Genomic DNA, 27,734 nt, shown 5'->3' on the forward strand with positions numbered 1-27,734 from the left:
CCCGGTCTGGGAATCGAAACCGCGATCCTCCGACTGCAAGTCCGCTGCCCTAACCACTAGGCCATTGCGCCTCCACTTCTTAGGAAAAATACTGCAGTGACTTTCAGTTACCTTCAGCCAGTTTATATACTATTTACTGTTAAGGCGGCGAGCTGGCAGAAACGTTAGCATGCCGGGCGAAATGTGTAGCCGTATTTCGTGTGCCGTTACGTTCCGTGTTCAAATTCCGCCAAAGTCGACTTTGTCTTTCATCCTTTCGGGGTCGATAAATTAAGTACCAGTTACGCACTGGGGTCGATGTAATCGACTTAATCCGTTTGTCTGTCCTTGTTTGTCCCCTCTGTGTTTAGCCCCTTGTGGGTAGTAAAGAAATATATATACTATTTACTGTTAGTCACCTGCCTTCCTAAGCTTACCGTTAAGGTATGAGGCCTACTTAATCATTCAGTAGGTGACTGCCTATGCAATGATGGGTTTGACACACACATTGTGGTCATCTTAGAATCTCACAGAAATTAGAAACTTCGGTTGTGTAGGCCAAGAGTTAATTTTCTTAGGTTGTTTATTGGTATATTGGTAACATTTATAGTATGGTGTGTTTGGCTCACATTATGCCTATGTTTTCCATTATTGATAAGGAAGCTTTCTACACCTGGTTACATTATTCCCATGATGCCTTGCTGCCTACTACAAAATGCAGCCACACTAAAGTACTCTCGTTGAAGCCAAGAAAGTATTGAAATGTCAGTGGGACTTAGCATAGATATAAGGAAATATGAAAAATCATTAATAAAGAAGGTTAAATAGTTGTTATAATACTGGGTGTCCATGAATTATTTTTATAACTTCCACAGTTTATTGTTTCAAATTGTAACAGTAATTTATGGACACCCTGTATATCATGTTTCAAAGAAAAGATGTTTTCTATATATGTATATGTGTGTGTATTCCACATATGTACATATGTATGTATGTATGTATGTATGTATGTATATGTGTGTGTGTGTGTGTGTGTATATATACATATATATATCATCATCATCATCATCATCATTTAGCGTCCGCTTTCCATGCTGGCATGGGTTGGACGGTTCAACTGGGGTCTGGGAAGCCCGAAGACTGCACCAGGCCCAGTCTGATCTGGCAATGTTTCTACGGCTGGATGCCCTTCTTAACGCTAACCATTCCATGAGTGTAGTGGGTGCTTTTTACGTGCCACCGGTACAGGTGCCAGACGAGGCTGGCAAATGGCCACGATCGGATGGTGCTTTTTACGTGCCACTGGCATGGAGGCCAGTTGGGGTGGCGGTGGCAACAGCCACGTTCGGATGGTACTCTTATGTGCCACCGGCACTGGTATCACAGCTACGATTTCCATTGATGTTGATCGATTTTGATCTTGATTTATATATATATATATATATACACATATAGATATGCACACACACACTTTCATATATGCATACATACATGCAGGCACATTCACATACACATACATTGAATCATGGCTTGATTAAATGAAAAATGTTTTAAAAGGTTAATGGTTTAATAATTTAACAACAACGAAAATTACCTTTGTTTACATCTCTCCGACACTATTCTTTACATTTTAAAGTTATCTTCTGATGGCAATCATTGTTTCACACTGTATATTTTAATTAACTAATCTTTGTGCTAAAACATTGAATCTAATCCTATTGACCTTTCTCACTTTGAAGGTGGGCTCAAGCTGAGGGCTATGGAGCTTGTCTTCTTCGCAAACCAGAGATTGTGCAAGATATGATCCGACAAACAAAAGGAGCAATTTCAAGTCAAGACTTTACCATTTCTATTAAGATACGTATTCATCATAATATCAGGTAAGACTCGGAAGACAATTCTCTTTCAGTTCAATCCCACTTCCTTCCTACTCACATCCACACAAACAAGTTTACACTTTAGTTTTTAAACCAGCCATATTTAGCCAAAATATTGTACCTGTTTTATATTCAAATTGGCCAAATTTGGCGCCTTACAGCAACCTTACAGTCTCATTCTAAAAATTAACAGTTGCTTCATCAAAATCTCAAAGCTACAAGATAATGCATGGTTAATTCAAAACAGTAATCATAATCATCATCATCGTTTAACGTCCGCTTTCCATTCTAGTATGGGTTGGACGATTTGACTGAGGGCTGGCGAACCAGATGGCTGCACCAGGCTCCAATCTTGGTCTGGCAGAGTTTTTACAGCTGGATGCCCTTCCTAACGTCAACCACTCTGAGAGTGTAGTGGGTGCTTTTATGTGCCACCGGCATGGGGGTCAGTCAGGCGGTACTAGCAACAACCGCGCTTGAATCTTTTTACACATGCCACCTGCACAGGTGCCAGTAAGGCGACACTGGTAACGATCACACTCGAATGGAGCCTTTTATGTGCCACCGGCACGGAAGCCAGTTAGCCACTCTGGCAATGATCAAGCTCAGATGGTGCTCTTAGCACCCTACTAGCACAGGACTCAAGTGCCAGTAAGGTGACGCTGATAACGATCACCCTCAAATGGTGCCTTTTATGTGCATCTGGTACGGAAACCGGTTAGCCGCTCTGTCAATGATCACACTCGTATGGTGCTCTTTGCACCCCGCTAGCACGGATGCCAGTCATCAAATTTGATTTAGATTTGGATTTGGATGTGAATAAATAAGCACTACTTCTGACAGAATAATTTGAATGCTAAAGGTTTAAAGAGCAGTAATTATATTTTGATGTTAATAAATCTATGATCTGGAGTTGAATGATTTGAGGGTAAGTTTACCTTGTTCTGAGGAATAGGTACAATGATTTTACTTTGTCAAGGGATGTTACTTTAGTTAGACTGTTGTTCTTTTTGAAAACCAGAGTGAAACCCTTTAGTTTTAGAACACAAAGCATATTTTACCTGGTGTTGGGATGAACTATGATTATGAAATGTTGTATCTCAGAGAAGGGAGCAATAGTTCGAGGTCTGTAGATGGTTGAATCAATTAGGTATTCGTTAGCCATACCAGGAGCCAGTAATTTAGAGAGATCTATAGATTGTTGGATCAACAGAACCCAGAAGGATGAAATGCAAGTTGACTTGATGTGAGTTGAACTCAGAACATCAAGTCTATAACTAAATATCACAAAAGACACAGGTGTAGCTGTGTGGTAAGAAATTTGCTTCGCAACCACATGGTTCTGGGTTCAGTCCCACGCATGGCAACTTGGACAAATGTCTTCTACCTTAGGCCAGCCAGGGCCTTGTGGGTGGATTTGGTGGATGGAAACTGGAAGAAGCCCGACGTATGTGGGTGTGTTTGACTTTGTGTTTGTCTCCCACCACTGCCTGGCAACCAGTCTTAGTGTGTTTACATCCCAGTAACTTAGCAGTTTGGCAAAAGAGATTGATAGAATAAGTAACAGGCTTATAAAAAAAAATATGTACTGGGGTCAATTCATTTGACTAAAATATTTCAAGGCAGTGCCCTAGCATGACACAGTCTAATGATTAAAACAAGTAAAAGATATAAAAGAAATTTTATTTGACATTCTTATATTCCTGCAATCCATGACCCCCATTAATTACCATAAAAGTTGAGGATGGTAGAATAATATGTTGAGCAACAGACAAAATGCCTTGAAGTATTTAGTTACATCTTTTTCTCATATTCTGAATTGAAATCTTATTCAGGTTACCTTTTCAACGTTTTGGGGCCAATAGACTATAAACCAGTCAAGAATTGGAGTCAAAATAATTGACTGTATTTTTATCAGAAATGCATGGCATTTATTCTGTTAGAAATCAATATTAACAACCTACAGTGAAATTAACGTGTAAGTGGCTGAGCACTCCACAGACACGTGCACCCTTAACATAGTTCTCGGGGATATTCAGCGTGACACAGAGAGTGATAAGGCCGGCCCTTTGAAATACAGGTACAACAGAAACAGGAAATAAGAGTGAGAGAAAGTTGTGGTGAAAGAGTACAGCAGGGATCACCACCATCCCCTGCCGGAGTCTCGTGGAGCTTTAGGTGTTTTCATTCAATAAACACTCACAACGCCCGGTCTGGGAATCGAAACCGCGATCCTATGACCGCGAGTCCGCTGCCCTAACCACTGGGCCATTGCGCCTCCACACAGTTTAATCTACAGAAGTGGACAATAGACATAACTGTGTAGTGAGTTTACTTCTCAACCACATGGCTCTAGGTTCAGTGCTACTGCATGACTCAGAAACCTAGACATTATCAAAGAAGCTTGAGAGACGGTTGGATGGAACCTACACTCGCCTCCTTATGAGAGCTCAAAATCTCTCGTGGAGGTGCCATCCAACCAAAATGCAAATATATGGGAAACTACCACCTGTGTCATCTCTTGTGAAAGGTAGGAGAGTCCAGTTTGCTGGACATTGTTGTAGAGCTGAAAAAGAAGTAATATTTACTCTTCTCCTCTGGAAGCCATCTACTCGCAATACCAGAGGGCGCACACTCTCCTACCCTGATGTAATCTCCAGGGATACAGGCATCCAGCAACAGGACCTCCATAATGCTATGATGGACCGTGAAGTCTGGCATAGCATGGTAAATTCCATTGTCTTGACCACGGTCGAACAATGATGATGATCACTGCATGACACTTTAGCAAGGTGTTTTTTGCTATAACCCCCAAGCTGACCTAAGCCTAGTGAGTGGATTTGGTCAACAGAAACTGAAAGAAGCGAGCTGGCAGAAATGTTAGCACGCTGGGCAAAATGCCTTGCGATATTTTGTCTGCCATTACGTTCTGAATTCAAATTCCACCAAGGTCGATTTTGCCTTTCACCCTTTTGAGGTCAATAAATTAAGTACCGGTCTTTGTCCTTGTTTGTCTCCTCTATGTTTAGCCCCTTGTGGGCAATAAAGAAATAAGAAACTGAAAGAAGCCTATCTTATCCGTCCATCCTTCCTTCCTTCCTCCGTCCCTCCCTCCGTCTTCCTTTTCTCTTGGACTATCCTCTGCATCCTGTTTCTGAAGAAGAGCTTTGCTCAAAACATAAAACTACCTTATTTCTTTCCCTGAGTGTCTGCTAATATTTTACATGTACCACATCCTCGTGTTGTTTTTTCTTTGTTTTTGAAGGGATTAACTATATATATATGTGTATATATATATATTATATATATATATATATATATATATATATATATATATATATATACATATATATATGTGTATGTGTGTGTGTGTGTGTGTATGTATGTATCAGCTGCTTGCTAGGTCCTGTGAAATTGTCCAACCCATACCAGTGACTGTTAAATGGGAAACAACTGTTAAATGATGGTTATGATTTTATATACATCATCATCATCACTGTTTATTCACTTTCTCTGCTAGCTTGGGATAATGGTTTGACATGGAGCTGGCCAGCTGAGACCTGTCTAGACTCCTGTTGTCTGTTGTGGAATGGTTTCTACAGCTAGATGCCCTTCTTAATGCCATACATATATGCATATGTTTGTTATTTCTTTACTGCCCACAAGGGGCTACACACAGAGGGGACAAACAAGGACAAACAAACGGATTAAGTTGACTATATCAACCCCAGTATGTAACTGGTACTTATTTAATCAAACCCAAAAGGATAAAGGGCAAAGTCGACCTTGGCGGAATTTGAACTCAGAACGTAATGGCAGATGAAATACCACTAAGCATTTCGCCTGATATGCTAATGTTTCTTATTTCTTTATTGCCCACAAGGGGCTAAACATAGAGGGGACAAACAAGGACAGACAAAGGGATTTAGTCGATTACATCGACCCCAGTGCATAACTGGTACTTAATTTATCGACTCCGAAAGGATGAAAGGCAAAGTCAACCTCGGTGGAATTTGAACTCAGAACGTAACGGCAGATGAAATACCGCTATGCATTTCGCCTGGCGTGCTGATGTTTCTGCCAGCTCACCGCCTTGGTGTGTGTGTTTGTGTCTCCTTGTCTTGGCATCACCTGATTGCTGTGGTGTCACTGTCATACAAACAATATCATTCATTTCTAATATTCTACAAGAACACATCTGGCCATGCGGAAATATTACCTTACGTGGAAACAGGTGAGGGTTAGTGACAGGAAAGGCGTCCAACTATAGAAAACCTGCCTCAATAAATTCCATCCAACCCATGCAAGCATGGAAAAGTAGATGTTAAAATGACGATGATGATGATGACAACGGCAACGACGACGACGGGGGGAAAGTTAGGGCTGGGGGTTAACTTCTGCAGTAACTTCTAGTATGGAAAGGAGGAGATTGAGGGTTGGTCTGTAAAGATAATGAAAAGTGCAATAGAAAAATTTTGAATTCCCAAGGAAAGAAACATGTTTGGTTTTGGAGAGTAGAAAATGGTTTCTTAGTGGAGAGTATCTGAGGAAATCTGAAAGTCTTGTAATAAGTTGATTATTTTTGGTTATTATTATTTGAAGTATCTGGAAGAGTACCATCATCATTTTGATATTGACTGTTCCATGCTCGCATGGCTCAAACAGAATCTGTTGAAGCAGATTTTCTACAGTTGGATGCCCATCCTGTTGCCAACCTTCCTTTGTTTCTAGGCTAGGTAATCTCTCTATATATAAACGGCAGTTTGTCTGTGTGTGTTTCTGTGTGTCTGTTTTCTCGTACCCTCACCCTGACCACGGCTTTCAACCGATTCTGATGAAACTTGACACACACATAGCCCAATGTCATAATTCAAAACTAACGCAGCGAAAATTTTGAAAAGTTCCCCCAGTTCTGAAAAAAACCGATAAATTCGACATGGGGTCGAGAATCAGAAACACAAACCACAGACTGTCTAGGGGACGCAAGTCGACCTTTTTAACTAAAAAAAAAATTTACCATCATTTTTTTCCCATTTTTTGGCTATAACTCTCTAAAAATGCTTTATAGTTGTTTCCCTTACAAACCCGAGCAACGCCGGGCGATACTGCTAGTTTATTTCTAAAGACCATTGCCGTTGCATCCTTGCCGGAGGCTTGAAACGTTGTAGAAATTGCTAAAAAAGGAGGAAAGCAAAAAATTCTTGCCAACGAAATTAATAAAACCAATTGTTGGTTCGATGACACGACATCTGCACTGAAATATAAAAGCATGCTTATCTTCGCTTTTTACCTTTTTACTTGTTTCTGTCATTGGAGCGCGGCCATGCTGGAACATCGCTTCGAAGAAATTTTAGTCGAATGAATCGACCTCATAAATTATAACTCTTACTCTTTTACTCTTTTACTTGTTTCAATCATTTGACTGCGGCCATGCTGGAGTACCACCTTTAATCGAGCAACTCGACCCTGGGACTTATTCTTTGTAAGCCCAGTAGTTATTCTATCAATCTCTTTTGCCGAACCGCTAAGTGACGGGGATATAAACACACCACCATCGGTTGTCAAGCGATGTTGGGGGAACAAACACACGCACAAACAAACACACACACACACACACACACATATACGACGGGCTTCTTTCAGTTTCCGTCTACCAAATCCACTCACAAGGCTTTGGTCGGCCCGAGGCTATAGTAGAAAACACTTGCCCAAGGTGCCACGCAGTGGGACTGAACCCGGAACCATGTGGTTGGTAAGCAAGCTACTTACCACACAGCCACTCCTGCGCCTATTCTTGAATTTGGTGCTTATTCTATCAGACTCTTTTGCCAAACCGCTAAGTTACAAGGACACAAACAAATCAACACCAGTTGGCAGCTCAAGTTTGTTTACGTATACGTAACTTAGCGGTTTGGCAAAAGATTCCGATAGAATAAGTACCACACTTATACACACAATATATACATTCACACATATATACAGATAGATATGTACGTATGTATGTATACACGCTAGACTTCTTTCAGTTTCCGCTGACCAAATCCCCTCTCAAGACATTGGTCAGCCCAAGACTATAGTAGAAGACACTTGCTGAACTTGCCGTGCAGTGAGGCAGAACCCAAGACCGCATGATTGGGAAGCGAGCCTCTTAACCTCTCGGCCACTCCTGAGATTTTGCCATTCCTATCGTCAAATGTGGAGGCGCAATGGCCCAGTGGTTAGGGCAGCGGACTCGCGGTCGTAGGATCGCGGTTTCGATTCCCAGACCGGGCGTTGTGAGTGTTTATTGAGCGAAAACACCTAAAAGCTCCACGAGGCTCCGGCAGGGGATGGTGGTGATTCCTGCTGTACTCTTTCACCACAACTTTCTCTCACTCTTACTTCCTGTTTCTGTTGTACCTGTATTTCAAAGGGCCGGCCTTGGCACACTCTGTGTCACGCTGAATATCCCCGAGAACTACGTTAAGGTTACACGTGTCTGTGGAGTGCTCAGCCACTTACACGTTAATTTCACGAGCAGGCTGTTCCGTTGGTCGGATCAACCGGAACCCTCATCGTCGTAACCGACGGAGTGCTTCCATTCCCTATCGTCAAATGTCTTTCCATTGTAATCCCCAAAGTGATTCGATTCTCAAACATTGATAGACTCAATCAAATCTATAACAGATATACATCACCCGTAATTGGCCAACCCAAAGATAGAGGATCACTGCTCAATCTCAATGAGCAGAAGATTTTAGGTCTTTTGAAAATCAGTGTTCGATTTTGGTGAGATTTCAAATCCTTACAAGCTTGCCTTGTTTCAAAGGCTCGCATTATTTCAAATTGCTGTAACGCCGTCTATACGCCCTCGGGGTTCTAGATGAACCGACATCACAGCAAGAAACTCAAAAGAGGGCAGCAATATTGAATTCCCTTCTTCACAAAATCATGGCAATTGCAAAGATAATACTGGCAGTACCCCAGCATGGCCACAGCCTTTGGGCTGAGACGCATAAAAGAAGAAAAAGTATATATATATATATATTTCTTTACTGCCCACAAGGGCAATAGAGGGGACAAACAAGGACAGACAAAGGGATCAAGTCGATTATATCGACTCCAGTACGAAACTGGTACTTTATTAATCGACCCTGAAAGGATGAAAGGCAAATTCGACCTCGGCGGAATTTGAACTCAGAACGTAACGACAGACGAAATACCGCTAAGCATTTCTCCCGGCGCGCTAACGTTTCTGCCAGCTCACCTTTTATATGCATATATATATATATATATATATGTATATACAAATATATCTAAAATATATCTAAAATCAAAATGAAAACCAATAATATGCGTGTATACTCTTCTCTTTTGCTCTTTTACTCTTTTACTTGTTTCATTTGACTGCGGCCATGCTGGAGCACCGCCTTTATATATATGTATATATATATATATATATATATATATATATATATATATATATATTATATATATATATATATTATATATGTATATACATATATATATATATTATATATGTATATATATATGTATATACAATATATATATATATATATATATAATATACATATATATATATATTGTGTGTATATATATATACGTATATATATATATATATTATATATATATATATACATATAATATATATGTATAGTATATATATATTGTGTGTATATGTATGATATATATATACATATATGTATGTGTGTGTGTGTATATATGTATATATGTATATATATGTATGTGTGTGTGTATGTATATATATATGTATGTATGTATGTATGTATGTATGTATGTATATAATACGTATATATGTGTATATATATATATATATATATATCTATATATTATATATATATAATATGTATATTATACACACACACACTCTTCCATATAAGAACGCGCAGTGTGCGCACACGCGTGTGTGGGTTTATTTATCTATCGGTCTCTCCCTCTAATGACATTCTTGCTCTCCCGAGATACGTAATTCCATATGTAAGAATAACTCCAGCATGGCCTGAACTTTGACATCTAAAGCAAACTAAATTCTGCAGCGATATTTTTATGATTTTGCTTTTGTGTGTGTGTGTGTGTGTGTGTGTGTGTGTGTGTGTGAACCTGCTTAACAGTAGCTTTGTCTGTCTGTTTGTCTAGATGTATATCCGTCTCAATATTGGACCGTTTGTTTGGCGAGCTGTCTGTGTGTCTTCACGTCTGGTTATTTTGTCCGTGAACATGACAACCCGTCTTTCGCGTCAATCAGCGGTCGTAAGACGAGAAGAAACGGTCGGTTCCTTTCATGACATTGGAAGAATCTTCTAGATTGCATATCTCCATTTCCGTCAACATTGGAAAAATAATATCTAAAATCAAAATGAAAACCAATAATATGCGTGTATACTCTTTTCTCTTTTGCTCTTTTACTCTTTTACTTGTTTCATTTGACTGCGGCCATGCTGGAGCACCGCCTTTAGTCGAGCAACTCGACCCCGGGACTTATTCTTTTTTGTAAGCCCAGTACTTATTCTATCGGTCTCTTTTGCCGAACCGCTAAGTGACGGGGACATAAACACACCAGCATCGGTTGTCGAGCAATGCTAGGGGGACAAACACAAACATACACGCACATACACACATATACATATATATATATACATATATACGACGAGCTTCTTTGAGTTTCCGTCTACCAAATCCACTCACAAGGCATTGGTCGGCCCGGGGCTATAGCAGAAGACACTTGCCCAAGATGCCACGCAGTGGGACTGAACCCGGAACCATGTGGTTGGTTAGCAAGCTACTTACCACACAGCCACTCATCCAACTATTTATGTGAATGTACGAATGTGTGTGTGTGTGTGTGTGTGTGTATCAGAAATGGGTTTGAAAATTATGATCGTTACATATTATTCTTTTGTTGGAGCAAATTTGCCTTACAGCTGTTTCCAGTAACCATTACAGGAACATTACTGATAGGTTTACTCATTTGGTCTAATGATCAACTGAAGCAAATTGAACGACCAAAGAAAAACAATTCTACTTTCGTCACAGCCATTTCTGGACACACATATATATATATAGGTAAAACGGTAAGATAACAAAAGAAAGAAAGAGACCTCAATATTATGTAAATAGAGGAAATTTATCTGTAAATGTAATATGTTGCCATTATTCAATAGCCACGATAAAACTCTGAGTTTCGGATGCCGAAGTGGAAAGCCACAACACCATCTCTTCGGTTATATAACTCCAAGAAAGTTAGGGGTTGTGGGTCCAACCCACTAAGAGATAATATCTATCCAATATACTATCGGTATAATACCCAATCTATATATATAAAACTGTAGTTGTGTGAGTGTCTGTCCCCTTCGATTTAGATTCCTAACTACTCCCACATTTTGCGGTGCAGTTTAACCAAATTCGGGTATCTTATAGTCGTGATTCATATCGAGCCCGTCTGAGTATTAGCGCGCGTCAACGATGAGTCTACGATTTTAAAAATAATTTAACATCATTTTTTATTCCATTTTAATGCATAATTTTTCGTGTGTCGATGGCGGCGGAGTTGGGGTCCATGGTCACACCTGCACCTGTTTGCTTCTCCCCCTTCTTCCCTCCCTCGTGAAGCTGTGGGGAAGGGAGTGTAAGGAAATCAACGTCGTAAAGCGTTGTCAAGGAGACCAGCGTTCTTTTAGAACAACGACTTCATGGCTTGAAGACACCAAAACAGAAATGGCTAAGAAAGCCCGAATTGGCATCTATAAGGGAAGTAACTCTCTAAAAATGCTTATATAGTTATTTCCCTTACAAACCCGAGCAACGCCGGGCGATACTGCTAGTCTATACATATAAAGCTGAAGTTGTCTGTGTGTGTGTGTGTGTGGCAGGTTTGGTAGTCTTCAACTAACACTATCTCCTCCGAGACCCTGCGGCGCAAGTTGACCAAAATTGAAAGTATGATAGAAGAAGGCTTGCTCTTCATTCCGTAGAAGAAAAAATTCAAATAGGACCATGTTAACACCAAAAATTATTTACATCAAAAAGGTGCTTTTTTCTATGAAAATCCCTATTTTTTACGATTTTTTTGACTGCTGTGTTGCCATTTTTCGGTGTATTTCAACTAGAAAAATGTTCACTTAAAGAGAATAACAAGCTATATAATGCAAAATATTTACTTTTCAAAAAAGATTGAAACTATGTCAAAACTTTGTTAACGTGACATCAAAGTCTACCGTTTTAAGCACAACTAAAAAACAAACCTGAGCAACGCTGGGCTATACTGCTAGTATTTCTATATGACTGAGCATGTTTTGACAGAAGATTGGAAAATAAAGACACCACTTGCATGACAGTAACACTTGTTAACAACTATCACATGATGTCAAAACAAGGAGGCACAAATACACACACTCACGCACACACGCATACACACACACACGTACACACACACACACACACACTGGGCTTCTTTCAATTTCTGCCTAAAAAATCTACTCACAAGGCTTTGGTTGACCCAGGGTACTACACTGGAATTGAACCTGAAACCACATGGTTGGGAAGCAAACTTATGCACTATACAGCCATTTCTATCCCTGTCTATCCATATATTAACTTACAGTCCATCCCACTTAAAGCTCCATCCAGTGTTAGTTATTTTGGTATTCATTTTTATGAATAATTTGTTATCATGTTATCAGCCAGTTTTTCCTCTCATTTTATACTGGATTAAATCAATCTCTGCATTATAACCTTCTCTTACATATATTAATATAACTTTCTCATATATACACACATACATACATACATACATACAAGCACACATACATACATACAAGCACACATACATACATACATACATACATACATACATATAGCTATACACACACACACACACACACACATACAAACATACATACATACATACATACATCCATACATATATCTACACACACACACACACACACACACACACACATGCATACACACACATACATACATAATACATACATACATACATCTATACATACACACATACATACATACACACATACATACATATGCATGTACAACATACATACATATATTTACACACACACACACACACACACATACATACATACATACACACATACATACATACATACAGTTCTGAAAAAGGCTGGAGGGTATATCAGCCGAAACGTGTTAACAACAAACAAGATGAGGACAAATATCCATTGAATGTAAATAATGTAAATAACGTACGTACATACATACATATGTGTCTGTGTGTACATGTGTGTGTAAATGATGGTTACTCTCCACCTCCTCCTTTTGTGTTGCTGCCTATCACCTCTTCCTTCACGGCCCTCTCCTATTTTCCTTCCCCTTCTCCCAAATAGATAGAGACTATTGACCATGCCTCTATTTATGTTCACCAATTACTCCATCCATGTCTATCTTCATCTCAAACTGTCTGTCACCTTTCACCCTCTCATGAAACTACCAGCCCAGCTATCCTCAATTCTTTGTTCCTCTCCTCTCTTCATCCGGCTTCACATACTTTGAAGGTATGCCCTGATACCCCATCTCCATCACCCTTATCACTTGCAGTAGTAGTCCTGTATCTCCTCTACAGCAATACACCTGTTCCTATCCCTGTCTTGTGTCTCAGCTGCTCAGCACCTGACACAAAGCCGCTTATGAACCCTGTGTCCCCAGCAAGACATAGAATCATAAGTTTTCTCTTCTTATAGGCCTCTGTGATCAATTGTAGAATAGTGACACCAGTCCATTGAGCAAAATGTGTCCAAGCTTTTTGATCTCGCAGTAGAATGTTCCATATCAAGAGACTTTTTGTTTGAAAGGACATCAGTAAAATGTCCTTTCAAGCAAATGCTATCATGTTTTATTATCACTATTTGTGATTACACCCAAAGCAGGACATGTGTGTGTGTGTGTGCCGTTATTATTGTATTATTATACTCTCTCTTTACTCTTTTACTTGTTTCAGTCATTTTGACTGCGGCCATGCTGGAGCACCGCCTTTAACCGAGCAACTCGACCCTGGGACTTATTCTTTTGTAAGCCCAGTACTTATTCTATCGGTCTCTTTTGCCGAACCGCTAAGTGACGGGGACATAAACACACCAGCATCGGTTGTCAAGCAATGCTAGGGAGACAAACACAGACACACAAACACACACACACACACACATATATATATATATATACATATATACGACAGGCTTCTTTCAGTTTCCGTCTACCAAATCCACTCACAAGGCATTGGTCAGCCCGGGGCTATAGCAGAAGACACTTGCCCAAGATGCCACGCAGTGGGACTGAACCCAGAACCATCTGGTTGGTTAGCAAGCTACTTACCACACAGCCACTTTTCTGTTAGAGTGTTATTTTAAAAACATTTCTGTGATATATTTGTGTGTGTGTGTGTGTGTCTGTGTGTTTGTTTGTTTGTTTAGTTATTGTTTTGCTTTGTTTACCTTAATCTTTCTGAAGGACAAATTCCAGGAAAAAAAAAACATCATTTTTTATTCACTTTAGCAGTAATATAAAATGAAAATATAAAAAAAACCACTCTATTCTATTATTATTCTGTATTTTTGATACATTGATTATTTTGTTCTAATTATTTTGAGACACAAGACAGGGATAGGAACATAAATTAGAAACTTTTATGTAGAAGGCCAGGAGTTGATGTAGGGGGTTTGTTTAATCAATTCCAATATATAACAGAAACATTGGCCCCCAAAACAATGAATGGTAAAGCTGACCTCAGTGGGACGTGAACCCAAAATGCAGAGGGCTGGAAGAACTACTTTAAGGAATTTTGTCCAACACATACCAATGATTCTGCTAATCCACCACCAACAATAATAATTATAACTGGGATTTTAATGTGAAAACTGGTTGCAAAATTACTTACTACTTGTACTTGTGGCGACATTCACCCTGGCCGGGTTGAGTCGGCTTCTTCTACCACCCTCGAGGCATCTCAAAGGAGTTGGAAGAAGTTTCGTGGGATTATGTGGATTTCACAAGCGGTCCCCAACAATCCTGCATGTAGAGACATCCTGTTTGCCAAAACAGACACTCCAAGGATTTTCACCAGAGCCCTGTCTGCTGGGTTGTGGCCCTAATACCACTCAGTGTCAGACCAATCCGCCTTGGGTGACCCTACCAGGAACCAAAGTTCCTGACGGCATAGCTCTGACACTACCCGTTGCCAGTGTCCCCACCACAGTGAGGAGGGGATGGACCACGTCGCTGTATTGACCACGTGGATCTCAAAATTCATACCAAGTGACCAGATTCATGGTTCTTGACAATGGAAAAAAAGAGTGCATCATCATAGATGTGGCTATATCTGCAGACATGAATATAGCAGTCAAAGCACAGGAGAAAATAGAAAAATACCAGGACTTGGCTAGGGAAATACTATTATTAACCATCTTACAAACAATAACTCTGAGCACCTTTTCAAACTCCATCTGTCTAACACCCATGGACATGTTTACAAAGTCAGAAAACAGCACAGCTCCCATGACTTTCGAAAACATTTTTTCATGCTAAGAGTCCTGAAGCATGGAACAAACTGCCCGCATCAGTTGTTAGTTGTCGGAGCACTGCATCCTTCAAAACTTCCATGCTTTCTGAGATTCGCCAACACAACACCTAATTTTCTCCCCTCCATACACACACAGGCATGTATCTGACTCATACACTGTTCACTTTCCAGACATTTGTACATTATTGCATATACTTTATACGCACTTTTGACAAGTGGTGGTGCAACTGAGCACTGTATACAATAATTTCATTATTATTATTTTATAACAACTGTGGAGAGTTTCTACTAAAGTAACTCCAGTTGTTATTGGTGCCTTAGGCACTGTAATCAACTGACTTGACAGTTCCCTTATTGAGATTGGTGTAACTGCCAGAGTTGCATTAATTCAGAAATCTGCTCTTTTGGGAACAGTAAAGATTGTAAGAAAGTTCCTCGATATCTCAGGAAATTGATTGTGATCCAGTATCAAGAACATTGATTCCAAATGCACACCAAAATATTAATAATAATAATATCCATAGAGTGAAATCAGTTGAAAGTCAAGTTGAAGGAAGTTGGTATTCAGCTTCTCCATCCAAGGAAACAGGTGAGGGTTATTCAACAAGAAGGGCATTTAGCTATAGAAAATCTGTCTCTGTGAGTTCCTTCTGATCCATGCAAGGATGGAAAAGTAGCCATTAAAACAATGATGGTGATGATGATGTCTTTCTAGAACAGTAATGTGTATGTTAGTTAGTTAGTTAGTTAATTTGGCTCAAAAGCAAATAGCAAGGCCATGTAGGGGGACATGGAGTTAAGTACAGGGTGGTGTTCATGAAAAGAGTTCAGGCCACTTGAGGACAAGGGAGGCTTTGAACAAAGCGGTCGTCGGCATCTTCACCATCTCATCTGGCAGCTTGTTCCACGGATCCGCAACCCGGACGGAGAAAGCTCCTCTCCTTCGATTGAGATGAAATCGTTGCAGGTAGAGCTTTTCGGAATGACCCCTCAGCCGACGCTCTGGAGCAGGAGTGAAGAACAGCTCTTTCGAGAGGTTACACTTTCCGCTTATGATGTTGTGGGCGAGAATGAGATCACCACAGCGGCGGCGTTTTTCAAGAGAATAAAGGTCGAGCGTCCTCAGCCTTTCTTCATAGAACAAATTTTTGAGACCATGAACCATGCGGGTAGCCAGCTTCTGGACTCTTTCGAGATGCTGTATGTCTTTGAGGAGATAAAGGAGAAGAGGCTTGAATCCCGTACTCCAATATGGGTCTCACCAGCGTGACATAGAGTGGTAGGAATATGGCTGCTGTGAGCATTCCGAATGACCGTTGTGCTGTACTTACACTATCTATATAAATGGCAAAATGTCTGTGTGTGTGTCCTTTATACAAATCCACAATTTTTCAGTTAGAGGGCTCGCACTTTCTATGGTCATTCAAAACCATCCAAGGGTGGTCGTGCACATCATTACATTTCTCCAGTGACCCCGCAAAGCCATTAAAAAATCAATAGAAGTGACTTTTTGGTGAATTTTCTATCCAAAACCCAATCAAAATGCCCGAAACTTGATACGCCAATTGAATGCCAGCTAGCTGTATGTGATTGGTCAGAGATTTGGACAGTTGTTGCGTGTATGTGCGCATGCACACAGCTGTATATGCATGCACTAGCACTATGACCCAGCGTTGCCGGGTCATAGTGCTAGTCTGAAATATATGGCAATAGTACCCTTAATGTCAGATGCTTTGTAGGGTTAGCAAGAACTGTAGTATTTTCTGACTCTGAAGATAGGTTAGGTTTTAGTATACGGGTTCTTGGTTATTTAGATGTGACTAAACTGTTGAGCAGTCTCTGTATCATTTCTAGACATACTTGCGTCAGTGATGTCTTTCACCGGAAATGTGGACTATTTCATATTATTAAATGTCCCTGGTAATTAATATTTCTCTTATCAAGTACTGCATTTCGTTTCTTGACAACGGTTCAATACTTTGTCGTGTTTTGTACATATTATCTTTCGCTATGCTGCACTCAAACAGAAATAAACTTCAAACAGTTGTTTTACTTGAATTTACAGCTTAATTACTACAACACATACCTCTACAGCAGAAATCTATTATCACTAACGTATTTAACTATATCGATCGACTGCAAGTTCTGATATGTTAACTCCTCAAACTATTGGCAGCATTCATTATCGCTACTACATATAATTATATTGATTTTATTTGGCAAGGTACAAACCTTATGTCTGCAAGTTAAAATAGTAGTGCAAAGTATATGTTTGAAAAAAAGAAATAAAAATCAATTCTCTCTTCACTGTTTCATGACATATTGCTGTGATGCTTCATTGACTGACGAGTCAAAGTGTCTGTCTTTTAGTTATGGAGTGATGACGTGGTCTGCTGTTGTCATTGGTGCTCTACTGTGCTCTGAGCAAAGGCATCGAGTCCACTCAGGCTGATTTATCAAACACTAAAGCAGACAGGACGAAACAAAGGGCAACAATAATGATGCAACATCATCATCATAACCATCATCATCATAACCATCATCATCACCATCATCACCATCATCATCACCATCATCATCATCATCATCATTTAGCATCCTTTTAACATCCATTTTCCGTGCTGGCATGCAGTGGACGGTTTGACAGGGTCTGGCAAGCTGCAGAGCTGTGTCAGGCTGCAGCGTCAACTTTGGCATGGTTCCTACAGCTGCATGCCCGTTCTAACACCAATCACTTCTTTACGAAAAAGAAAAAGAAGAAAAAGAACAAATTACAGAAAATATATGCAATTTTATGTTATACTTTGCAAAGATAAAATGTAATAAATACAATTATATCATCATCATCATCATCATCGTTTAACGTCCGCTTTCCATGCTAGCATGGGTTGGACAGTTCAACTGGGGTCTGGGAAGCCCGAAGGCTGCACCAGGCCCAGTCTGATCTGGCAGTGTTTCTACAGCTGGATGCCCTTCCTAACGCCAACCACTACGTGAGTGTAGTGGGTGCTTTTTATGTCCCACTGACACAGGTGCCAGACGAAGCTGGCGAACAGCCACGCTCGGATGGTGTTTTTTACGTGCCACCAGCACAGAGGCCAGGCGAGGCTGGCACAGCTACAATCGGATGGTGTTTGTTACGTGCCACCAGCACGGAGGCCAGTCGATGTGGTGCTGGCTACGGCCACGTTCGGATTGTTTTCTTATGTGCCACCGACACTGGTACCACAAACTACAAATTCCATTGATGTTGATCGATTTTGATTTTGATTTGATTCTTTGATTTTCACTTGCCTCAACAGGTCTTCACAAGTAGAGTTATGTGTCCCAAGAAGGAAGGTATGTACAGGTGGACTGACTACGTCCCAGGTAGGGGCCATGGGTTGTGGCCTCACTTATCCTGCCAGGTCTTCTCATGCACAGCATACTTCCAATGGTCTCGGTCTCTGGTCATTTCCTTGGTGAGACCTAGGAATTCCAACTCTGTTTTTTATGTTTTATTTATATTCTTTATAATAGTTAGTTAATTTTTTGGCTCAAAAAGCAAAAAGCAAGGCCATGTAGGGGGACATGGAGTTAAGTACAGGGTGGTGTTAGAATATAGAATATATAGTATAAATAGTATGTATGTGTGCGTATAGCTGCTCAGTGCCACTCTGAAAGAGAGAAAGGGATAGTAAAATGAAATGAACTATTGATTGTCTTATTGAATAGATGAAATATTGAATATCAAATATTAAGGGACTAGTATACTTCCTTGCATTAAAGCAGTCTTCAAGGTCCCAGGTTGTGACAGGAATGTTTCAACTATGATATATATATATATATATCATATTTTCAGTAAACAAAAAGAAGTAAGTGGCACAGCTACTGCAGTGGGTGGTCTTCATGAAGACTAGTTACTGCAGTAGACTGTTTGAATGACCAGCTACAGCTGTGAGCTTTTTTTTTGTGGGCAACCAACTACTGCAGTGAACTGTTTGTGTGACTAGCTTCAAGTGTCAGCTGTTTTGTGGGCAGTCGGCGACTACAGTGAAAATTTTGGGAGAGTAACTGAGTTCAATTCCTGGACAAGGTTGTATGTTGTGTTCTTGAATAACATATTATTTCCTATTGCTCTAGTTCATTCAGCTATAGGTATGAGTTGCAATGTCCCTGGTGCCAAGCTGTATCGGCCCCTTTATTTTCCCTTCGATAACATCAGTGGAGAGGGGTGGCTGGTTTGCATGGGCAACTACTGGTCTTCTATAAACAAGCTTGCCCAGACTTGTGCCTAGGAGAGTAACCTTCTTGGTGCAGTCCCAAGATCCTTCGTGACCAAAAGGGGTCTTTACTCCTTTTTCTCCTTTACTAGCTTCTGCTGTTGTCAGTTGTGTTGGAGACAGTTACAGTTGTGGAGGGTTTTGTAGAATGGATGCAGATAAGGTGGCGAGCTGGCAGAAACGTTAGCATGCCAGGCGAAATGCTTAGCGGTATTTCGTCTGCTGCTACGTTCTGAGTTCAAATTCCACCGAGGTTGACTTAGCCTTTCATCCTTTCAGGGTTGATAAATTAAGTACCAGTTACGCACTGGGGTCGATATAATCGACTTAATCCGTTTGTTTGTCCTTGTTTGACCTCTCTGTGTTTAGCCCCTTGTGGGTAGTAAAGAAATAGAAATAGGTATTTCGTCTGTTGCTACGTTCTGAGTTCAAATTCCGCCGAGGTCGACTTTGCCTTTCATCCTTTCGGGGTCGATAAATTAAATACCAGTTATGCACTGGTGTCAATATAATCGACTTAATCCGTTTGTCTGTCCTTGTTTGTCCCCTCTATGTTTATCCCCTTGTGGGTAGTAAAGAAATAGGTATTTCGTCTGCTGCTACGTTCTGAGTTCAAATTCCGCCGAGATCAACTTTGCCTTTCATCCTTTCGGGGTCGATAAATTAAGTACCAGTTACACACTGGGGTCGATGTAATCTACTTAATCCATTTTTCTTTCCTTGTTTGACCCCTCTGTGTTTAGCCCCTTGTGGGCAATAAAGAAATAAGAATTGATGCAGATACAGCTGCAGTCTGTTTTGTGGAGATCTCCAACTAGGGAGGACAGTTTTCTTGGGGTAGCTATTGTGTTTTTGTTGACAGTCATTTTCTAAAATTAAAAGGAATACTTTCAAAACTTGTTTATTATATTTTATTGTATTTATTTATTTATTTATTTTTTGTTTTAGGGAAACTGTTGAATTTTGTCGTAAAATGGAACATGCTGGATTATCTTGGTTAGCCGTTCATGGACGTACACCTGAACAGAGAGGTGAACCAGTGAACAATGAAGCAATTCAACTGATTAAAAGCAGTGTAAATATTCCAGTCATTGCCAACGGTGACGTAAAATCTCTTGAAGGAGCCAAAAAGATTCACACAGAAACTAAAGCAAATGGTAAGAACAATTGATCAGTCTCTGAGTCTTGTTGAAGAAAGTGATTGTGTGCAGTAAACAGCTGACTGTTGTTGTTTAAACCCCAGGTCAAACTGACCAAGCAGGCTTATAATCAAGGGCTTTCCAGCCTTACTATTCTATCTCTTTATATATCCAGGACTGCATTATTCAACATGATCTACTTTTTTTTAGCACAGTAACATATGATTTGAGGGATATTTCATTGCTATTTTCAGCAGGTTGAGCAGAGCAGCCATTTTGTCTTTTTACTTGTTTCAGTCATTTGACTGTGGCCATGCTGGAGCACCGCCTTTAGTCGAGCAAATCGACCCCGGGACTTATTCTTTTGTAAGCCCAGTACTTACTCTATCGGTCTCTTTTGCCGAACCGCTAAGTGACGGGGATGTAAACACACCAGCATCGGTTGTCAAGCAATGCTAGGGGGACAAACACAGACACACAAACACACACACATACACACATATATATATATACATACGACAGGCTTCTTTCAGTTTCTGTCTACCAAATCCACTCACAAGGCATTGGTCGGCCCGGGGCTATAGCAGAAGACACTTGCCCAAGATGCCACGCAGTGGGACTGAACCTGGAACCAAGTGGCTGGTTAGCAAGCTACTTACCACACAGCCACTCCTGCACCTTGTTTACAATTAGTGGAAAAGTACTGCAGATTATTAGTAGAGGCAGACAAAAACAGATTTCAGGTGATGTTCATAGGTCAGACCTTAGGATCTGTACTGACTGAAGCAATTTTTCAACTGTTAACCCCCACCCCCATCTCTCTCTCTTTCTCTTTCTCCCCTCTCCCCCTCCCCCTCTCTCTTCCCTCTTAAAACAATGTTTTCTTTTGCATTGAATTTTGTTCTTTTGTAGTGAAGCATAAATAACGAAAACAAAGCAGAGGAAATTGACACTGGACATTACCCTCTTTTACAATTTATAACTTGAAGTTCATTAACCACAGAGAATAAATACTAAATAGCTAATTGCAGGAGTATAAACTTTCTTAACTGATAGCATGACATTCAAAATAATTTATTACAGATTTGATCTGGGAAGGTTATGTATATAATTGACCGTTCTTTTGATTCACAAAACTCAAGTTACAGAACTGCATTGTATCAAAGGTGCTCTGTGAAAAGACATAGATTTTACAACTCAATGGAGGATCTAGCCAATTGCAATATTAGATTTAAATCTTTAGCATTCAGATTATTCTATCAAAATATAATGCTTATTCAATCACATTGTTTTGTATTAACCTTGAATTATCATGTAACTTCAAGATTTCAAGGATGTCATCATCATCATCGTTTAGTGTCCGTTTTCTATGCTAGCATGGGTTGGATGGTTCAACTGGGGTCTGGGAAGCCAGAAGGCTGCACCAGGCCCAGTCTGATCTGGCAATGTTTCTACGGCTGGATGCCCTTCCTAATGCCAACCACTCCGTGAGTGTAGTGGGTGCTTTTATGTGCCACCGGCATAGGTGCCAGATGAGGCTGGCAAACGGCCACGATCGGATGGTGCTTTTTACGTGCCACCGGCACGGGGGCCAGTCGAGGCTGGCAACGGCCACGTTCGGATGGTGCTTTTTACATGCCACCGGCACGAGGCCACATTCGGATGGTTCTCGTAACTGTTTAATTTTAGAATGACATTGTAGAGTAGGTGTGAGAGGCCCCAACCAGTCAGTTTGAACATAAAAATATATAGGATATTTGGGCTGGATACGGCCAATTTAAATGCTAAAGGACTTGATATATATATAAGGACTTGATGATGGAAATTCCACAGCCACTGTTAAATGGTATGCCATTACTTATTCTGACTCTGCCCTAGTTTTGGTAAGAACCTATACATACCTTTTTCATCAATGAAATGAGTTTATGTTCCAAAAACTAACGTAAATCTTTAGTGTTCAGATTCCTCTGTCAAATGTAATGCTTTTTTATTTAAATTGTTTTGAATTACTTATGTATTATCTTATAGCTTTGAGGCTTCAGTGATCTGATCATTCATTTTTAGAATGTTATTGTCGGTTAGGTGAGAGAGGTTGGATATAGCCAGTTTGAATGTAAGACATGTAGAATATTTGAGCTAGATTTGGCTAGTATAACTGCTAATGGACCAGTGTTATGTATACAATATTTCTTATTTCTTATAGGGTAAGAATATTTCTTATGTGGTAAGTAGCTTGCTTACCAACCACATGATACCAGGTTCAGTCCTACTGCGTGGCACCTTGTGCAAGTGTCTTCTACTATAGCCTTGGGCCGACCAAAGCCTTGTGAGTGGATTTCTGTAGACATAAACTAAAAGAAGGCCATCATATATATGTATATGTATATACATGTGTGTTTGTGTCTGTGTTTGACAACCAATGCTGGTGTGTTTACGTCCCCATAACTTAGCGGTTCAGCAAAAGAGAATAAGTAGTAGGCTTACAAAGAATAAGTTCTAGTTTCGATTTGCTCAACTAAAGGTGATGTTCCAGCATGGCCACAGTCAAATGACTGAAACAAGTAAAGGAGTAAGTCGTGGAGTAACATTTATATCAAACAGAAGAGGTTATTGAAAGCGAAAGAGAGCGTCTGTTACTCATCAGGTGCCAGGTATATGTACAGGTGTTTGGAGTAGAATTGCACTCATGGATCTTTAATATTTATAGCTCAGTAAGGGAGCAAGCTGACAGGAACATTAGCACACCAGGTAAAATGCTTAGCGGCATTTTGTCAGTCTTTATGTTCTAGGTTCAAATGCCAACTTTGCCTTTCGTCCTTTTGGGGTCAGTAAAATAAGTATGAGTTGAACCCTGAGAGTGATTTAATTGACTTAGCCCCCTCCCCTGAAATTGCTTGCCTTGTGCCAAAATTATGAAACCAATGTATATTAGTTCAATCCCAGCTGAAGCACATCTACATAGATATTGACACCTGATGAGAAATTGAGACCAAATTGTTCAAAAATGTTGTTTTTATTAGACTCTTAAAGAGATGAGATTTAAACCCTGGAATGTTTCTGCTATCACCATCATCATCATTGTCATCATTGTCATACTCTTTTACTTGTTTCAGTCATTTGACTGCAGCCATGCTGGAGCACTGCCTTTAGTTGAGCACATCAACCCCAGGACTTATTCTTTGTAAGCCTAGTATTTATTCTATCGGTCTCTTTAGGCCAAACCGCTAAGTTATGGGGACATAAACACACCAGTATCAGTTGTCAGGCGATATTGGGAGGACAAACACGTGCACACACACACACATATACATATATACGACGGGCTTCTTTCAGTTTCCATCTATCAAATCCATTTACAAGGTTTTGGTCAACCCGAGGCTATAGCACAGAAGACACTTGCCCAAGGTGTCACGCAGTGAGACTGAACCCAGAACCATGTGGTTGGTAAGCAAGCTACTTACCACACAGCCACTCCTGCGCTTATTATTATTATTGTTATGCTTGAGTAGGATGGGTCTTCCTTACTGTTTGTTGTAGCCCTTTGTCATCTCCTTCCTGAGGTTTAGCCTCTTGAGATCAGCTGTCATCACTTCTTTTGTGTCCTCCTCAGTTTCCTGTTCCCACTGGTTCCTTCTGTTAAAATGAAGCAGTCATGCTCTCTGGATATATGTTAGTGTATGCACATGATTGACAGAAGCATAAGGGAGCTGAAGCAAAAACCAGGTACAAGATGAATCAGATGCAGCTTTCAGGGGACAAGACTGTACTGGTTCAGACATGGGGTTCATATAGAGCAGTGGTTTTCAACCAGGGTTCCGCCAGTACAGTCCAGGGGTTCCGCAAGAAGTTACAAAAGTGCTAAAATCGGCAGTAATTTTTAATTCTCCTGTGCAGATGTGTGTGCATAAGACTATTAAATTATTGCACAGGGATTCCTCGAGCCAGTGGAATGTTTCCTTGGGGTTCCGCTTCGGCAAAAAGTTTGAAAAGCACTGATATAGAGGTTGGCGTTTCAATTAACCCTTTTGTTACCATATTTCTGTTGAGATTTTCTGTGTTTCTTTCAATTAATTTTAAATATAACAAAGAATTTAGTAAAATAACTTCGTTATCATTAAGTTAGTGTTAAGAACATAAATTATGACTAAGTGGGAAATTTTAATTCAGAACTTTTGAAAACAAGACATTTGTACTACAGAGTCAGAGGCAGTTTCAGGCGGGTTGGTATCAAAAGGGTTAAGGAATTCAAGAAAAGGAAACCAAGGAAGGTTTGGAAAGAAAGCAATGAAAGTTTTGCTTTTGGAGCACTCTCTTCCACTGCTGATGAACAGAAGCTACCTCATACTTCTAGGGAGTCTTCTGAGCATTTGAAGAAACCATCTCTCACTATGCACAAAAGCTTTCATCTGTAGTAATAATACTTTCAAACATTGGCAGAAAGCCTGAAATTTTGAAAGGGTGGGATATAAGTCAATGAAATCAATCTCAGTACCTCATTGGTATTTGTTTTATCAATCTCAGAAAGATGAAAAGTAAATTGCCTTCCACCACCATCATGATGGTGGTGGTGGTGGTGGCGGTTTTGTAGTAGTAGTAGTAGTAGTAGTAGTAGTAGTAGTAGTAGTAGTAGTAATGGTTTCAAATTCTGACACAAGGCCTGGCAATTTCAGGGGGAGGCAGTAAGGTTCACGTGCCACTAGCACTGGTATCACAGCTGCAATTTCCATTGATGTTGATCGACTTCGATTTAGGTTCTGATTCTCACTTGCCTCAACAGGTCTTCACAAGTGGAGTTTTGTGTCCCAAGAAGGAAAGGTATGCATAAGTGGACTGGCTACATCCCATGTAGAAGGCCACTGGTTATGGTCTCACTTGTCCTGCCAGGTCTTCTCACGCACAGCATACTTCCATAGGTCTCGGTCTCTAGTCATTTCCTTGGTGAGACCTAAAGTTCGAAGGTCGTGCTTCACCACCTCGTCCCAGGTTTTCCTGGGTCTACCTCTAATAATAATAATAATAATAATAATAATAATAATAATAATCATGATTCCAGGATTGTAAATAAAAAACACGAAAGACAAAAAGAAAATACAATCCCTTAAGATTTGAAATTGCAAAAATTTGGAATATGAAGATCGTAAAGGTTGTGCCTATAATAAGTGGTGCATTGAGGGACTGTAAGCAAAGATATAGAGAAATGGTTAAAGGAGATTGGATTAGAATGCGCTGTAGAGCTTCTACAGAAAGTTTGCCTCTTAGGGACAGGAAAGAATATCAGGAGGGTCTCGAGTACTTGGAAGACTATTGAAAGATTGTGGATACCTAAGGTTACAGGTAGTAACCCACTACCCACATAAATTTTACTAAGAATAAGAATAAACCTGAATCAAATCAATGATGATGATGATGATGATGAAAACTCATCTAAAGAATTTAACTTTGTATTCATCATCATCATCATCATCATTTAACATTTGTCTTCCATGCTGGCATGAGTTGGACATTATGACAGGAGCTGGCCAGGTAGACGACTACACCAGGCTATTGTGTCTCTTTTGGCATGGGTTTTATAGCTTGATATTCTTCCTAACACCAACCACCCTGTAGAGTGGACTGAGTACTTTTTATGTGGCACCAGCACAGGCAAGGTCAGTTTTGGCAGGGTTTTTACAGCTGGATGTCCTTCCAAATGCCAACCACTTCACAGTGTAGACTGGATGCTTTTTTACATGGCACCAGCACCAGCAGGGTCACCAAATAACTTGCAAGACAAGGAATCTTTGAGAGGGGAGGGGGCATTACTCATTACTATTCTTTAAATTCATTAAACTGTACAACTGACAAAGACGTATTTATTATCTGATTTTCTAGGTATAATGGCTGCTCGTGGTATCCTATCCAACCCATCTATGTTTGCTGGTTACCAGTCAACTCCAGAAGAATGTGTTAAAGACTGGGTGAGTAAACACTATCCATTTCTCTCTTTGTTGTTGTTGGCATCCTTTCTGTCTCGGGAGACAATGGAGCTGCGCATAAAATAGTCTAGTCCGGCTTTTACATCTCATGTCCTGATACATCTCCTGCTGTGGCTGTATAGTCCTATCCTGGACAAACACTCCCTCTGGCAGGTGCCGCAAATGTAGCGAAGACTTTGCCTGGCTGGTTGTACTGTCATAGTTTCTTGTTGACATCTTTTCTTGTCTTTCCATTTCTCCTCTCTCCCTCTGTCACTCCTTTGTGTTCCCTCTTTTACGGTACGTCACCATTCTCCACTGTTGCTGGCAACTGCATCCCAGTTGCTAATATAGTGAACACTATCCATTTCTCTCTTTATTCCCTACTTAATCAGTATTATCTCTCACGTGTATTAAAGCGTCTTTCATGTCCAGACTGTCATACCACTGCATGTATTTGATCCTCTGTTAGGCAAAGGCACTACTGCCAACAATCGCATCATCACCACCACCACCAGCATCACAACCACAACCACTACCACTTCAAGCATGGTATTCCATTGTTGCCACTATTGCTCCCACTATCATCACAACTTCACTACCACCTCAACCACAACCACCACTACCAACAACCATACCACAACCACCATCACGATCACAGCTGTCACCACAACCATCACTACAACCTTCACCACCACATCCATCATCATCATTGTCATGTTCTCTTTTTATCCTGGCATGGGTTGGACAGGTCATCATGGTACAAGTTGGTTCATGTTCTAAGTTACTGCCCTGGACAGGTCGGAGGAGTACATCTTACTTACACATACCAATTTAGGGCGTTTTTTTCTTTAGTTTGATACCTTTCCTAGCCAACTATGTTTCAGGCTGTAGATGAAACATGAAATCTGTGGCTTTTATCAAATTGTTTGGCCATTTATCTACTTGGATTT

General features: G+C 40.3%; 1 protein-coding gene across 3 annotated transcripts in view; it reads left to right on the top strand.

The window, feature by feature from the left end:
* The window catches only part of LOC115210923 (tRNA-dihydrouridine(20a/20b) synthase [NAD(P)+]-like), a 165,299-nt gene that overhangs the window by 132,428 nt on the left and 5,137 nt on the right, over positions 1-27,734 (top strand). For all 3 annotated transcript variants that reach the window (XM_036501862.1, XM_029779709.2, XM_029779708.2), the window contains 3 exons: positions 1,719-1,859; positions 20,637-20,845; positions 26,699-26,784. In XM_036501862.1, coding sequence (XP_036357755.1) covers positions 1,719-1,859; positions 20,637-20,845; positions 26,699-26,784 — 436 coding nt within the window. The remainder of the gene's footprint in view (positions 1-1,718; positions 1,860-20,636; positions 20,846-26,698; positions 26,785-27,734) is intronic.

Source organism: Octopus sinensis, linkage group LG4 (genome assembly GCF_006345805.1).
Source record: "Octopus sinensis linkage group LG4, ASM634580v1, whole genome shotgun sequence".
Taxonomy (NCBI): Eukaryota; Metazoa; Mollusca; class Cephalopoda; order Octopoda; family Octopodidae; genus Octopus; species Octopus sinensis.